Source organism: Babylonia areolata, chromosome 27 (assembly GCF_041734735.1).
Source record: "Babylonia areolata isolate BAREFJ2019XMU chromosome 27, ASM4173473v1, whole genome shotgun sequence".
NCBI lineage: Eukaryota > Metazoa > Mollusca > Gastropoda > Neogastropoda > Buccinidae > Babylonia > Babylonia areolata.
In genome coordinates, this window is record NC_134902.1 from 37,934,968 (window position 1) to 37,951,373 (window position 16,406).

Consider the following 16,406-nt stretch of genomic DNA (forward strand, 5'->3'; position numbering starts at 1 on the left):
AATACTATTGCTGTTGTTATAGTCGTCATTGTCACCTCCTATTGCAACTATTATCAATACTGTCACTGTTGCTATCATCATCACCATTCTGTTTGTAATAGCCATCATCAATACTGTCGCTGTTGTTATCATCACCATCCTCCTTACCGCAGCTATCATCAATATTATCGCTATTGTGAAAGTCATCGTCATCTCCTCATCACAACTATTAACAATGATCATCATGATTCAGACTGACACCTCCACCCTATCGCTTCCATTTCCCTGTGTCCTGGGCCCAACTGGGTGGGGAAAAAAAAAAAAAAAAAAAAAAAACCTCCACCACCATCCCCCAGACACTCACTCTGCTGGTTGAAGTTGGCGGTGGTGGTCATGAACACGGCTCCCAGTTCGTCGGCCAGCTGGTTGCCATGGCGAATGAGGGCCTGACTGGCGTCGTTGTGGAAGAACAGCTGGGCCGCACCACCGCTGTCTGCCACAGCCAGCACCAGTTTGGGTACCGCCGGCAACAGCATGGCGTAGGTCCTGGCATACATCATCATTATCGTCATCATCATCATCGTCATCTCTCTGCCACAGCCAGCACCAGTTTGGGTACCGCTGGCAACAGCATGGCGTAGGTCCTGGCATACATCATCATTATCGTCATCATCATCATCGTCATCTCTCTGCCACAGCCAGCACCAGTTTGGGTACCGCCGGCAACAGCATGGCGTAGGTCCTGACATACATCATCATTATCGTCATTGTGGTCTTTCTTCTCGCCACCATCATCATCGTCATCATCTTTCTGTGTCACAGCCAGCATGAGTTTTGGTACTGTTGGTAATACATGGCGTAGGTCCTGATACACATCATCATCATCATCATCATCATGTCTGCTATAGCCAGGACCAGTTTTGGTAACATCAGCAACAGCATGGCATAGGTCCTGACATACATTATCATCATCATCAGTGCCATCATCATGATGATCACCATCGTTGTCTGCCACAGCTGGGACCAGTTTGGTAATGGCTGTTAACAGCATGGCATATGTCCTGACATACATCATTGTCATCATCATCGTCATCATTGTCGTCATCATCATAACTGCCACAGCTGGGACCAGTTTGGTAATGGCTGTTAACAGCATGGCATATGTCCTGACATACATCATTGTCATCATCATCGTCATCATTGTCGTCATCATCATTACTGCCACAGCCAGGACCAGTTTTAGTATCATCAGCAACAGCAGCATCGGTCCTGACAAACACAGTCATCATCATCATCATCATCATCATCATCATCAGAGTCATTATCATTGAGGGACGGCTCAGTGAAGAACACACACGGACACCCCACACTGAGGACACACCACAACAGAAATACACTACAGGTAAACAACCAGTCACCTGAGCGTGGCCAGTGAGGCGTGGCGCTGGGCAGAGTAGACCAGGATGTAGCCGTGCGTGAGCAGGCGGTGCGGAACCGGCCGCCCATGATACGACGACACCTCCACCTCCACCAGCTGACGACCTCCTTCCAGGTAGGCCTAACACACACACACATCACACCTGTGACTCTTTCCAAATCCCCACACTCTCAAGAACTGTTCAGGGTGCTAATGGCTGTCAAATCCCGGAGACCCAGTCTCTGACACACAACCAACAGACCTGGAAGAAAGGAAATTTTCTATCTAAAATTACATTTAAGTAACATACTTACCATGACCCACTACTGCAGACTCCGGCAGGGGTCTGACATTCCTGTCCTGTGCAAACTACTATCCGGCTATGCGGAGAAAACGAAAGTAGCTGCGGCCGATAACCTCCCGGAAGTAGGTAACCTCCCCTTTGCCCCCCAGGTGTTTGTTCACTGTTTACTGTTGCTTACAATCCATCCGAACGCACAGGGCCATATCAGGACTGTAAAACCATACAAAAGCTCAAACCCTGAACTGAAAACTGTCACATCCACACACACACACACAAACAAAATAAAAACCAGAGACAAACCCACAAAACACAGTTCATGACACATAATCCTAACCATTTAGCTCCTTAGAGCAAATAAGACTAGACCATGCTGAGGAGATCAACCGTTCCGCTTAATTCATCACCCCCAGATTACAAAGAATCATGAAAAATGATAAGATGTACTTCAAAGCCAAAGAAAAAACACATAAAGAAGGTCATATAGCCAAATAACTCTGCAGAATGGACAACCAGTGCCCATCCATGAATTTACAATTTCACTACCTGGTCACCAGAGCAACACAGCACAGATGGTATATCATAGGCTGCAGAAAAAGAAAAAAAAATGTCAAGGCTTACTTGAAAAAAAAAAAAAAGAATGCAGGGATGGTCTGGGGAGGCAGAAAAATGGAGACCACAGTGAAAGAAGAAGAAAAAAAGCAGAAATAAAGATAACAGAGGAAAAAGAGGAAATTTCCAGCACAGAATTTCCAGGTATGGGATGCTGACAGCATCCCACAGTGGGAGGAATCTGGTGAGCAATTCCTCTGAAACGGAACCCCTGTGACTCTTTACACAGCTGGGTGATTAGAAGTAAAAGAAGTCAAATCCCAATGCATCAAACCTGACCTACCAACTCCTTGAAATCAAGCATGGAAGGGACAGGATTTCTGATAAACCTCACGGCAACCTGCTGATGGAGTGTGGGCACAGCTGAAGCATTTCTGAGCCCTTCTTTTGCATGAGCAAGTTTAGTGAATGATCACAGCTAAAAAGTTGTGTTTCACACACACACACACACACACACAAACACACACCTGCAGGGTGAGGGCATAAGGGTTGTCCGAAGGCACCTTGACGCCTTCTGACGACAGCAGTGGACCCAGGGGGAGGTCAAGGTCAAAGGGATCCCCACACATCAGGCACATAAAGATCCTGCAATACAATGGTCACACATAAAGATTGTGCAATACATCAGCCACATACAAAATCCTGCAATACATCTCTCTCTCACACACACACACACATACACACACAAACACAAACACACACACAAATACACACTCTCACATGCACAAAGCCACAAATTCACACACATTCACACAGGCACACACATCCACTCACACATTCCTATGTCTCTCCCCCCTCTCCCCCTTCTCACTCACACACACACACACACAGAGATCAGGGGACTGACCTGAGGTCAGGCTGGGGGGCAGAGGTCAGAGGCCATGCAGGGGATGACCCTGCACCAGCCCTGCGGGAGATGACGGACTGCAGTGTGGTGTGGATGGGACCTTTGCCGAACAGCTGCTGGTCGCCCCACTCCTCCTCCTCCTCCTCCACTATCTCCCAGTCCTCCTCCACCACTGCCTCCACAAAGTCTGTGTGTAGTCTGTGAGAAAAAAAACCCGAACACATGGTCGGTATGAATGAATGATATGGATACTTACATAGCGCCAATCCTCGGTTGGAGACCAAGCTCTCAGCACTTTAGGAACTCCAGGTCATTTGCACAACAGGCTACCTACCTGGGTAGAACTGACTGATGGCTGCCACCGGGCGCTCATCATTCGTTTCCTGTGTCATTCGATCAGATTTCAGGCACGCACACATACACACTCAAACAGACATGTAACATACATGTACTAACCTGCGTTAGATGAACAGAAAATGTGTGCATGCATGTATGGACGAGTCAGTCAGTGAGATGTGACAATTATTTTCATCATTATCATTATCATCATCTTCTTCTCCTCCTTTCTTTCTTCCTCTTATTCTGCTTCTTTCTTCTTTCCTTCTAATTCTTCTGATTCTCCTTTCTTTCTTTCTTTCTTCTCCTTCTTCCTTCCTTCTTCTTTCTTCCTTTCATCTTCCTTCTTCTTCTTCTCTTTCTTCTGCCGTAACTCTGTCGAGAGTTACTGAGGTGCCGCAGAGAACAGTTCACCAGAGCCTGGTTCTCTGTAAACACTTTCCCATCTGTTCTCATTTTCATCTCTTTCCCATCCATTCTCATTTTCATCTCTGTAAACACTTTCCCATCTGTTTTCATTTTCATCTCTGAAAACACTTTACCATCCGTTCTCATTTTCATCTCTGTAAACACTTTCCCATCCGTTCTCATTTTGATCTCTGTAAACACTTTCCCATCCGTTCTCATTTTCATCCCATCTGTTCTCATTTTCATCCCATCCGTTCTCATTTTCATCTCTTTCCCATCTGTTTTCATTTTCATCTCTGTAAACACTTTCCCATCCGTTCTCATTTTGATCTCTGTAAACACTTTCCCATCCGTTCTCATTTTCATCTCTTTCCCATCTGTTTTCATTTTCATCTCTGTAAACACTTTCCCATCCGTTCTCATTTTGTAAACACTTTCCCATCCGTTCTCATTTTCATCTCTGTAAACACTTTCCCATCCGTTCTCATTTTCATCCCATCCGTTCTCATTTTCATCCCATCTGTTCTCATTTTCATCCCATCCGTTCTCATTTCATCCCATCCGTTCTCATTTTCATCTCATTTTCATCATCCGTTCTCATTTTCATCTCATTTTCATCATCCGTTCTCATTTTCATCTCATTTTCATCATCCGTTCTCATTTTCATCCCATCTGTTCTCATTTTCACCCACCGTTCTCATTTTCATCCCATCCGTTCTCATTTTCAATTCATTTTCATCCCATCCGTTCTCATTATCATCCCATCCGTTTTCATTTTCATCTCTGTAACACTTTCCCCATTCTCATCCCGTCCCTTCTCATTTTCATCCCTTCTCATTTTCATCCCATCAATTCTCATTTTCATTTCATTTTCATCCCGTCCGTTCTCATTTTCATCTCTGTAAATGCTTTCCCGTCCCTACTCATTTTCATCCCTTCTCATTTTCATCCCGTCCCTACTCATTTTCATCCCTTATCATTTTCATCCCTTCTCATTTTCATCCCGTCCCTACTCATTTTCATCCCTTCTCATTTTCATCCCGTCCCTACTCATTTTCATCCGTTCTCATTTTCATCCCATCCCTCCTCATTTTCATCCGTTCTCATTTTCATCCCGTCCCTACTCATTTTCATCCCTTCTCATTTTCATCCCATCCATCCTCATTTTCAGTCTATCGTTTTTGTCTGTCTTCCCTTCTGTCTCCTTGCCTCAACAGTTTTTGGGAAGGCCATGGATCATATTCCATGACCAAACCAACGCAGTTTTCTTTTCCGATGTTTAATATCTTGTGATAAAACCTCATCATTATTATGATTGCTATTATCATTATCATTTAATAACAGTATCATCATCATCATCATCATCATTACTGTCTTCGTTACAATTATAATCAGTGGTAGTAGTACTACCACTACTACTACTATCAGCAGTATTATTGATATCACTATCATCATCATTATCATAAAAATTTTAAAAAACATCATCATCATCATCATCATCATCTTCATCATAGTAACTGCAGTCACCGTCACTTTGCTGTTGTTGCCATAGTCATTTCTGTTGTTGCTACTGTCATTTTGCTGTTGTTGTTATTGTTGTTGTCATAGTCATTTTCATTGTTGTTGTCACTGTCACAGACATTTTGCTGTTGCTGTTGCTGTTGTTGTCACAGCCATTTTGCTGCTGTTGTTGCTGTCATTTTGCTGTTTTTGTCGCTGTCATTTTGCTGTTGTTGTTGTGATTGTTGTCACTGTCATTTTGCTGTTGTTGTTGATTGTTGTTGCTGTCATTTTGCTGTTGTTGTTGTTGATTGTTGTCACTGTCATTTTGCTGTTGTTGTTGTGATTGTTGTTGCTGTCATTTTGCTGTTGTTGTTGTTGATTGTTGTTGCTGTCATTTTGTTGTTGTTGTTGATTGTTGTCACTGTCATTTTGCTGTTGTTGTTGTGATTGTTGTTGCTGTCATTTTGCTGTTGTTGTTGTTGATTGTTGTCACTGTCATTTTGCTGTTGTTGTTGTGATTGTTGTTGCTGTCATTTTGCTGTTGTTGTTGTGATTGTTGTCACTGTCATTTTGCTGTTGTTGTTGTTGATTGTTGTTGCTGTCATTTTGTTGTTGTTGTTGTGATTGTTGTTGCTGTCATTTTGCTGTTGTTGTTGTTGATTGTTGTTGCTGTCATTTTGCTGTTGTTGTTGTTGATTGTTGTCACTGTCATTTTGCTGTTGTTGTTGTTGATTGTTGTTGCTGTCATTTTGTTGTTGTTGTTGTTGATTGTTGTTGCTGTCATTTTGCTGTTGTTGTTGTGATTGTTGTCACTGTCATTTTGCTGTTGTTGTTGTGATTGTTGTCACTGTCATTTTGCTGTTGTTGTTGTTGATTGTTGTTGCTGTCATTTTGTTGTTATTGCTGTCATTTTTCTGTTGTGGTTGTTGCTGTTATTGATGTCACTGTTCTTTTGTTGTTGTTGTTGTTGTTGTTGTTGTTGTTGTTGCTGTTGCTGTTGTCACTGTCATTTCGTTATTGTTGTTGCTTTTTGTCACCATTGCTGCTGCTGTCGGTCACAACGATGACAAACTCACTCATGAGCCAGCTGCTGCCCCTGCTCGCGGAGCAGCAGGAAGTGTTTGTGTGAGGCGCGGGGGTGCCTGGCGTGCATGAGGACGAAGGGCATGCTGTGTGCCAGCCACTGGTCGCGGTCCCCCTGCCACACCAGCCACTGCTTCAGACTCCGCTCCACGTACAGCAGTGTCTCCTCGCTGTTGTACACGCATAGACACCCTGCACACACACACACACACACAGATGCCAACCCCTGTCAAGTGTTTGTAGTAACAATCAGGAAATTTGGTAGGAACATTCCGAATTCGGTAGGAACACTAAGACTCCAAGCCACATCAGCAAATGTAAATTTTTATCTACAAGGCATGCAAACACAGTGCAACTGCTACAATTAAGGTGATTGGTCCACTCAATGCTGTTTCAATGTAAATATGCACACGATTAGCTGAGCATCATCATGTGAGACCATGGTTAGTAGGTCTACAGCATCTGTGTAATATAACCACAGGAAGGCTTGTGACCATGCTAATCAAGTCGAAAATGAACTCGTTGGAACAATTTTGACAATGGCGTAACATTGGAACAAACTGCGATCGAGCATAACAAAATACAGTGAAATGGTAACAGCTGGCATCTCTGCACACAGCACCTCTTTCCCTTTCGATTTCTCAAGCAGGCTGAGGCTGCGTTCTGACAAATCCACACACAAGCTACACCACATCTGCCAGGCAGATGCCCGACGCAGAAGTGTAACCCAACGCTTGCTTTGTTAAGCCTTGAGTGCGTGTCTGTACGTTTAGAATCTTACCAGACAACAACCCTTTTATTGCCATGGGTTCTTTTCCGGTGCACCAAATGCTTGCTGCACATGAAGCCTCACTTTATTGTCTCATCCAAATGACTAGATGCTCAGTTTTATTTTTCCAGTCAAAGTTTGGAGAAAGGGCGAGAGAGGGAATCACACCCAGACCCTCACAGACACTGTACTGGTAGATGGCCTTAACCACTTCACTGCCTTCTTCTTGCCCACACAGGCACATTATCACTGTTGTTTACATCCCAGCACTCCACACATGTCAAGGCTGATAACACCATCAATGCTCATCTCTTAGAATAGGGAAAAAAAGACACACACACACTCAACACAACCCACAACACACACCGTCACACCACACCACACACCACACCACCCACATGCACAAAGTCTGATGGAATTGTATCTCCAGGAACAAAAATAGCACTGTGATGGTAATGTACCTTAAAGACTGAGGTTTGCAATGTGATGGCAGTAATATTGTACTGAAGGTATGAAGACAGCTGTAGGACAGTTATACATCTTCACAAATTAATCCACCAGTCTGATGGTAATTATTTTCAGGAAAAAAGTCAGCGGTACAGTAACTCAGTGGCTCACCATGTGGTTTGAAGTTTGCAGTGGCCAACGCGTTCTGCTCTCGACTGACGTCTCCATCAATGGGTCTGTAGTCCAGGCTGTATACCACTCCCCCCCAGTTGTACTCATCGTCAGCACAACATTTCTGCACACACATCCACATGAATGCACACACACAGGCATACACACACACACACACACACACATGCGCGCACGTGCGCACAAAACGTGTCCACCTACAAAGCGAGAGAATCAGAGCACGCTGGTTCAAATCATGGCTCAGCCGCCAATATTTTCTCCCACTCCACTAGACCTTGAGTGGTGGTCTGGACGCTAGACATTTGAATGAGACAATAAACCGAGGTCCCATGTGCAGCATGCACTAAGTGCACATAAAAGAACCCATGGCAACAAAAGGGTTGTTCCTGGCAAAATTCTGTAGAAAAATCCACTTCGATAGGAAAAATAAATAAAACTGCACACAGGAAATTTTTTTTTTTTTTAATGGGTGGCACTGTAGTGTAGCTACATGCTCTCCCTGGGGAGAGCAGCCCGAATTTCACACAGAGAAATCTGTTGTGACAAAAATAGAAATACAAACACATAATTATAAACACAACGCACATATGCACACACAAAATACACATACACGCACAATGCACTCAGTCACACACACACACACACACACACGCACACGCACACGCACACACACACCCTAACCCCCCACCCCACTCTGTGAGTGAGGAATCAGGCAGGGGGTGTGACTGACCCGTATATCCCTGTTGAGGGCGATGGCAAGCCCCTCCTGTCCCAGCAGCACCAGGTTCAGGATCCCATCCTCTCCCTCTGGACCCCCCACCGGGCTGCACGCCTCAGACACCTCCCTGTTACACACACACACATACACACACACAATGCATATACATACACACACACACACACACACATGCACATACATACACAAACCAAACATACACATGCACATACATACATACACACACACACATACATACACACACACACCACACACACATGCACACACACACACACACACACACACACACACACACACACACACACACACTCACAAACACACACACACCACACACATGCACATACAGAACACACACACAACACACACACACACACACATACACACACACACTAATACAATATCACTATTGCCAACTAAATAGGGCAGAAAACATTCCAGTCAAAAAACACCAAAAACACTTCAATATCTGTTCCCAAGGAACTGAAAAGAAAAGAACCCGTAAGAAAGAAAAAAAAGCAGGCAAAAATACAACCACATTCATGCACACAAAACCTAAACATTGACCACTGCGTCAGTTTTTCACCACACACCTACATACACCCATGCCCGAGTTATCCTACAACAATCATAACAGGGGACAGTTTAATTCAACACTATAAAAAATCAAAAAATCAATTAAATTATGGTAGGTGAGGCAGTTAAAACCGTAAGACAGCAAGACACAAGAAATCAAACAGAAGGAAAATCCCACACAGAGATACTCACCACTCTACAGGAAAAAGGTCAAGATTCGAAACATTCACTACACACCCTGACAATGATTTTCCAGGACTCCTAAAACACTTCACAAAATGAAGAAACTTAACAGCCACGCCACCTTTTCAACTGCCCCTTATTCTGAAATGCTGACTTTCACCACTAACACATTAGTAAAGGAAATCTATTCACACAACAGCTAAACTCACACATTCATTACCCTGACACCCACAAGCACCCATTACTCTGGGGAAATGACAGAACAGCCTTCAGTGAAGGAACACATGATGAAATGGATACTTATACAGCGCCCGTCCTCAGTCAGAGACCAAGCTCTAAACGCTTTACAAACTCAGGGTCATTTGCATAACAGGCTGCCTATCTGGGTAGAGCCGACTGACAGCTGCCATTGGGTGCTCATCATTCGTTTCCTGTGTCATTCAATCAGATTACCAGCATGCACACATACATACTCAGACAGACATATAACTTTTTATGTGTAAGATCGTTTTGTTTATTTACTGCATCATGTAGGCAGCCATACTCCATTTTCGGAGGTGTGCATGCTGGGCGTGTTCTTGTTTCCACAACCCACCCGTCGCTGACTTGGATTTCAGGATCTTTAACATGCGTATTCCATCTTCTGCATGCATATACACACGAAGGGGGTTCAGGCACTAGCAGGTCTGCACATAACTGACCTGGGAGATCAGAAAAATCTCCACCCTTTGCCCACCAGGCGCTGTTACTGAGATTCAAACCCAGGACCCTCAGATTCAAAGTCCAACACTTTAACCACTCGGCTATTGCACCCGTCATGACACACTCATTCACACAAGGAGGAGGCAGCAGCACAGCCTGACCTGGAGGAGTAGAGAGACAGCAGCTGCAGCAGCTGATTGTCGATGCAGGCATCGCGGTAGTAGCAGCGGTCACGGGAGGGGCACTGCAGGAAGCCCAGATGGTTCAGGATCATCACCTTGCGCTCCTCCTCCATCCTCCCCAACTGCCGGTACCTGTGCCATCAATCATCGTCAGTAAGGTGTAGCAGTTTACGACTGTCATGTTTTGACAATCATCATCAGTGAGGTGGGTCACTTTTCTGATACATTTACCATCAATCACCGTCAGTCAAGTGTGTCACTTTTCTGATATCATGTATTGTCAATCATCGTCAGTCAGGTGTGTTGCTTTTCTGTTATCATGAACCATCAATCGTCGTCAGTCAGGTGTGTCACTTTTCTGATATCATGTATTGTCAATCATCAGTCAGGTGTGTCACTTTTCTGATATCATGAACCATCAATCGTCAGTCAGGTGTGTCGCTTTTCTGATATCATGAACCATCAATCATCGTCAGTGAGGTGTGTCGCTTTTCTGATATCATGTACCATCAATCATCGTCAGTGAGGTGTGTCGCTTTTCTGATATCATGTACCATCAATCATCGTCAGTGAGGTGTGTCGCTTTTCTGATATCATGTACCATCAATCATCGTCAGTCAGGTGTGTCACTTGTCTGGTATCATGTACCATCAATCATCGTCAGTCAGGTGTGTCGCTTTTCTGATATCATGAACCATCAATCGTCAGTCAGGTGTGTCACTTTTCTGATATCATGAACCATCAATCGTCAGTCAGGTGTGTCACTTTTCTGATATCATGAACCATCAATCGTCAGTCAGGTGTGTCGCTTTTCTGATATCATGAACCATCAATCATCGTCAGTCAGGTGTGTCGCTTTTCTGATATCATGAACCATCAATCGTCAGTCAGGTGTGTCACTTTTCTGATATCATGAACCATCAATCGTCAGTCAGGTGTGTCGCTTTTCTGATATCATGAACCACCAATCATCAGTCAGGTGTGTCACTTTTCTGATATCATGAACCACCAATCATCGTCAGTCAGGTGTGTCACTTTTCTGATATCATGAACCATCAATCATCGTCAGTCAGGTGTGTCGCTTTTCTGATATCATGAACCATCAATCGTCAGTCAGGTGTGTCACTTTTCTGATATCATGAACCACCAATCATCAGCCAGGTGTGTCACTTTTCTGATATCATGTACCATCAATCATCGTCAGTCAGGTGTGTCACTTTTCTGATATCATGAACCATCAATCATTGTCAGTCAGGTGCGTAATGTACTACCAAGAAGCAGCAGCACACATATCCATGTACACTCACACGTCACACCCCACGCACAAACACCCCCCTCCCTACTTGTGCTTTGTCACCGCACAGTGCCTGCACACCAGTCCAGAGTCACGGCAACAAAACGAGTCAGTCAGTCAGAACAGACACTACTGAACAACACCGAAGTGACTCGGCAGATCTGCAGGGCATCCTCTGCTGTGTGGCCTCCTGGCAACCAGACAACGGTTCTACCAAAGACAGAACTGCCGCAGACAAACCTGGTTGTGGTTGTGTATGGTGCACTGTGAACGAGTGGTGCAAGATAAATGTCAACCAGTGTCCAAACCACACACAGACAAAAAACGCCAATCCAGGACTCAGGATACTCCAGAAATACTCCCAACCCACAGAGTTTCCGACCTGTCATCCGGATGCATGTCTTCATACCAAAAAAAGTAAAATAAAGACCAACACAAAACGCCAATACAAAAACCTATATAATCCAGACAATACTCCCCAGCCCCACAGACACTCCCCACCTGTCGTCCTGCTGCAAGGCGTTGCTGATGGCACCTAAGTCGTCGCGTGTGAGGCGCTGGGTGGCGCTCATCTTCCAGAAGAGGTCGGAGTGCTCCCAGAGGAGCTCCTGGAAGGAGCGCCGGGCCTGGGCCTTGAGCTCCTGCTGGTGCTCCTCATAGACAGCCAGACGCTCAGCCTCGTCCAGCCCCGTGAAGCACTCCTTGCCCACTAGGAACACGTAGGTCTCGCTCAGCGGCCGACCCACGCTCACCTGCACGTTCTCCTCCAGCAGTTTCTTGAACTGTCGCTGCAGTCTGTGTGGAAACACACAACGTAGCGTGTCGTGTAGGATTTTTCTCTGAAACTCAGTGTGTGTGTGTGTGTGTGTGTGTGCGTGTGTGTAAGAGTGTGTGTGTGTGTCTATGCATGAGTGCATGCATGTATGCGTGTGCGTATATCTACATTTTCCCAAACTAATATAATTTACAAGAAATGCACAACCAATACGCATGGGTGATCTCAGTAGTGACAAGCACATGTATCCATATCAGTCAATCATACTGACTTGTCCCCCCTTACTCTTTCTTCCAATAAATCGTACATACTGACTTGTCCCCCCCCTTAATCTTTCTTCCAATAAATCGTACATACTGACTTGTCCCCCCTTACTCTTTCTTCCAATAAATCGTACATACTGACTTGTCCCCCCCCTTAATCTTTCTTCCAATAAATCGTACATACTGACTTGTCCCCCCCTTAATCTTTCTTCCAATAAATCGTACATAATGACTTGTCCCCCCTTACTCTTTCTTCCAATCAATCGTACATACTGACTTGTCCCCCCTTACTCTTCCAATCAATCGTACATACCCACTTGTCCCCCCTTACTCTTTCTTCCAATAAATCATACATACTGACTTGTCCCCCTTACTCTTTCTTCCAATCAATGGTACATACCCACTTGTCCCCCTTACTCTTTCTTCCAATTCAATGGTACATACTGACTTGTCCCCCCTTACTCTTTCTTCCAATAAATCATACATACTGACTTGTCCCCCTTACTCTTTCTTCCAATCAATGGTACATACCCACTTGTCCCCCTTACTCTTTCTTCCAATTCAATGGTACATACTGACTTGTCCCCCTTACTCTTTCTTCCAATCAATGGTACATACTGACTTGTCCCCCTTACTCTTTCTTCCAATCAATGGTACATACTGACTTGTCCCCCCTTACTCTTTCTTCCAATAAATCATACATACCCACTTGTCCCCCTTACTCTTTCTTCCAATAAATCATACATACCCACTTGTCCCCCCTTACTCTTTCTTCCAATAAATCATACATACCCACTTGTCCCCCTTACTCTTTCTTCCAATAAATCATACATACCCACTTGTCCCCCTTACTCTTTCTTCCAATTCAATGGTACATACTGACTTGTCCCCCTTACTCTTTCTTCCAATCAATCGTACATACCCACTTGTCCCCCCTTACTCTTTCTTCCAATCAATCGTACAAACTTGTCCCCTCTTACTCTTTCTCCCAATTCAATGGTACATACCCACTTGTCCCCCCTTACTCTTTCTTCCAATTCAATGGTACATACTGACCTGTCCCCCCTCACTCTTTCTTGCAATCCATCGTACATACTGACTTGTCCCCCTTACTCTTTCTTCCAATCAATGGTACATACTGACTTGTCCCCCTTACTCTTTCTTCCAATCAATCGTACATACTGACCTGTCCCCCCTCACTCTTTCTTGCAATCCATCGTACATACTGACTTGTCCCCCCTTACTCTTTCTTCCAATCAATCATACATACTGACTTGTCCCCCCCTTACTCTTTCTTCCAATCAATCGTACATACTGACTTGTCCCCCCCCTTAATCTTTCTTCCAATCAATGGTACATACCCACTTGTCCCCCTTACTCTTTCTTCCAATTCAATGGTACATACTGACTTGTCCCCCCTTACTCTTTCTTCCAATCAATCATACATACTGACTTGTCCCCCCCTTACTCTTTCTTCCAATAAATCATACATACCCACTTGTCCCCTATCTTTCTTCCAATCAATCATACATACTCACTTGTCCCCCCTTACTCTTTCTTCCAATCAATGGTACATACTGACTTGTCCCCCCCTTACTCTTTCTTCCAATCAATGGTACATACTGACTTGTCCCCCCTTACTCTTTCTTCCAATAAATCATACATACTGACTTGTCCCCCCTTACTCTTTCTTCCAATCAATCATACATACCCACTTGTCCCCCCTTACTCTTTCTTCCAATCAATCATACATACTGACTTGTCCCCCCTTACTCTTTCTTCCAATCAATCATACATACTGACTTGTCCCCCCTTACTCTTTCTTCCAATCAATCATACATACCCACTTGTCCCCCCTTACTCTTTCTTCCAATCAATCATACATACCCACTTGTCCCCCCTTACTCTTTCTTCCAATCAATCATACATACCCACTTGTCCCCCCTTACTCTTTCTTCCAATCAATGGTACATACTGACTTGTCCCCCCTTACTCTTTCTTCCAATCAATTGTACATACTGACTTGTCCCCCCTTACTCTACTGACTTGTCCCCCCTTACACCTTCCTCTGACCAATCATACAGACCGATTTGAACCTCCTTACACTTTCTTTCAAAACATCGTACAGACTGACTTGTCCAACCGTACTCTCCCGACTTGTCCCATTTTATCTCAGACTTATCCCCCCTGACTCTACAGACTTGTCCCCTCTGACTCTACAGACTTGTCCCCCCTTACTCTACAGAACTGTCTCCCCTTGAGTCTACAGACTTCCCCCCCTTACTCTACAGACTTGTCACCCCCACCCCCCCACCCCCCCGACTCTGCTGACTTATCCCCCCTGACTCTGCTGACTTATCCCCCCCCCCCAACTCTACAGACTTGTCCCCCCTGACTCTACAGACTTGACCCCCCTGACTCTACAGACTTGTCCCCCCTGACTCTACAGACTTGTCCCCCCTGACTCTACAGACTTGTCCCCCCTGACTCCACAGATTTGTCCCCCCCTTACTCTACAGATTTGTCCCCCCTTGACTCTACAGACTTATCCCCCCTGATTCTACAGACTTGTCCCCCCCTGACTCTACAGACTTGTCCCCCCTGACTCTAGACTTCAGACTTGTCCCCCCTTGACTCTACATACTCCCCCCCCCACCACCTCCCCCAACTCTGCTGACTTGTCCCCCCTTACTCTTTCTTCCTCTGCTGGGCCTGTAGCTGCTGGAGGTGAGTGCGGAAGCAGCTCTCGGCCTCGGCAGAGTTGAGCAGGTCCAGGGGGATGCGCTTCTCGTCCTTGTTGTCCAGGAAGTCCTCCGTCTGCTTCCAGCTCTCCCCGGCCGGGCACACCTCCACAAAGTGGTTCGGGAAGTCCGGGTGGGTCTGCATGCACCGCTGGATTGTCTGCCAACCCCTGCGACAGCGACAGCGACAAACGCAACACAGTTACATCAGCTCATTACAATGTAACTTGACTTCCGCTTGTACATGAATGCTTTGATTATTCAGCATTGTGTTCTCCCTTGCCCATCCCCCAAACCACAATGCAATTTATGTATTCACACACACCCTTTTTCTCTCGCCCCTATATGTACTGCCATCTTTACTAAGAATGTTTTCTATAAAATAAAATAAAGTGTTCTAACACACACACACACAAACACACACACACACACGCATACAAAAAGCACCCACCACTTCATGCACACACACACACACACACACACACACACACACACACAAAATGGCACTATGCAAAAAAAAACAAAAAAAAACATACAACTGTCATCAACTCCACAGATCAAACAACCACCTTCAATGAAAAGACACAAAACAAGGAACCCACAACACATTTTTTCAAGATAAAACAACCCACAAACAAAACATCAAAGAAGCAGCAAGCAAAACAACCATACTTTTTGAACCCACTACCCATTTTTCAAGATAAACAGAAAACACACAAAAAAAAAACATCAAAGAAGCAAAAACAAGCAAAAACCAGCCTACTTTTCAGAGACAGTGTCCACCGTGGGCAGGTAGTGCTTCAGCAGGCGAGGCAGCTGCTGCAGGTAGTGGTGCTCTCGGAGACGGACCTGCTCCTCACGCAAATGCCTGATGTGCCTGCGGAACTCGTTGCGGGCCTGCTCCGTGCCGAACAGGTCCAGGTAGTGCGTGAAGTCCTGCTCCGCCTGCAGGCGGCGCCGCGCACTGTTCCATACCGTGCGGGGGTCGTTGATGCTGCTCCTCAGCAGGTGGCGGTACGCCTCCGTTGCCACCTGAACACGTCAGTTAAAAAAAAAAAGGTTTAAG

The 16,406-nt window shown here is 45.1% G+C and overlaps 1 protein-coding gene across 3 annotated transcripts in view; it reads right to left on the reverse strand.

Moving 5' to 3' along the window:
* Positions 1–16,406, reverse strand: part of LOC143301495 (rho GTPase-activating protein 190-like) — a 75,906-nt gene that overhangs the window by 44,190 nt on the left and 15,310 nt on the right. For all 3 annotated transcript variants that reach the window (XM_076615816.1, XM_076615817.1, XM_076615815.1), the window contains exons 7-17: positions 16,104–16,372; positions 15,292–15,510; positions 12,063–12,356; positions 10,247–10,399; positions 8,622–8,736; positions 7,874–7,997; positions 6,480–6,678; positions 3,157–3,354; positions 2,777–2,894; positions 1,398–1,537; positions 344–525 (exon numbers count right to left, since the gene is read on the reverse strand). In XM_076615816.1, coding sequence (XP_076471931.1) covers positions 344–525; positions 1,398–1,537; positions 2,777–2,894; positions 3,157–3,354; positions 6,480–6,678; positions 7,874–7,997; positions 8,622–8,736; positions 10,247–10,399; positions 12,063–12,356; positions 15,292–15,510; positions 16,104–16,372 — 2,011 coding nt within the window. The remainder of the gene's footprint in view (positions 1–343; positions 526–1,397; positions 1,538–2,776; positions 2,895–3,156; positions 3,355–6,479; positions 6,679–7,873; positions 7,998–8,621; positions 8,737–10,246; positions 10,400–12,062; positions 12,357–15,291; positions 15,511–16,103; positions 16,373–16,406) is intronic.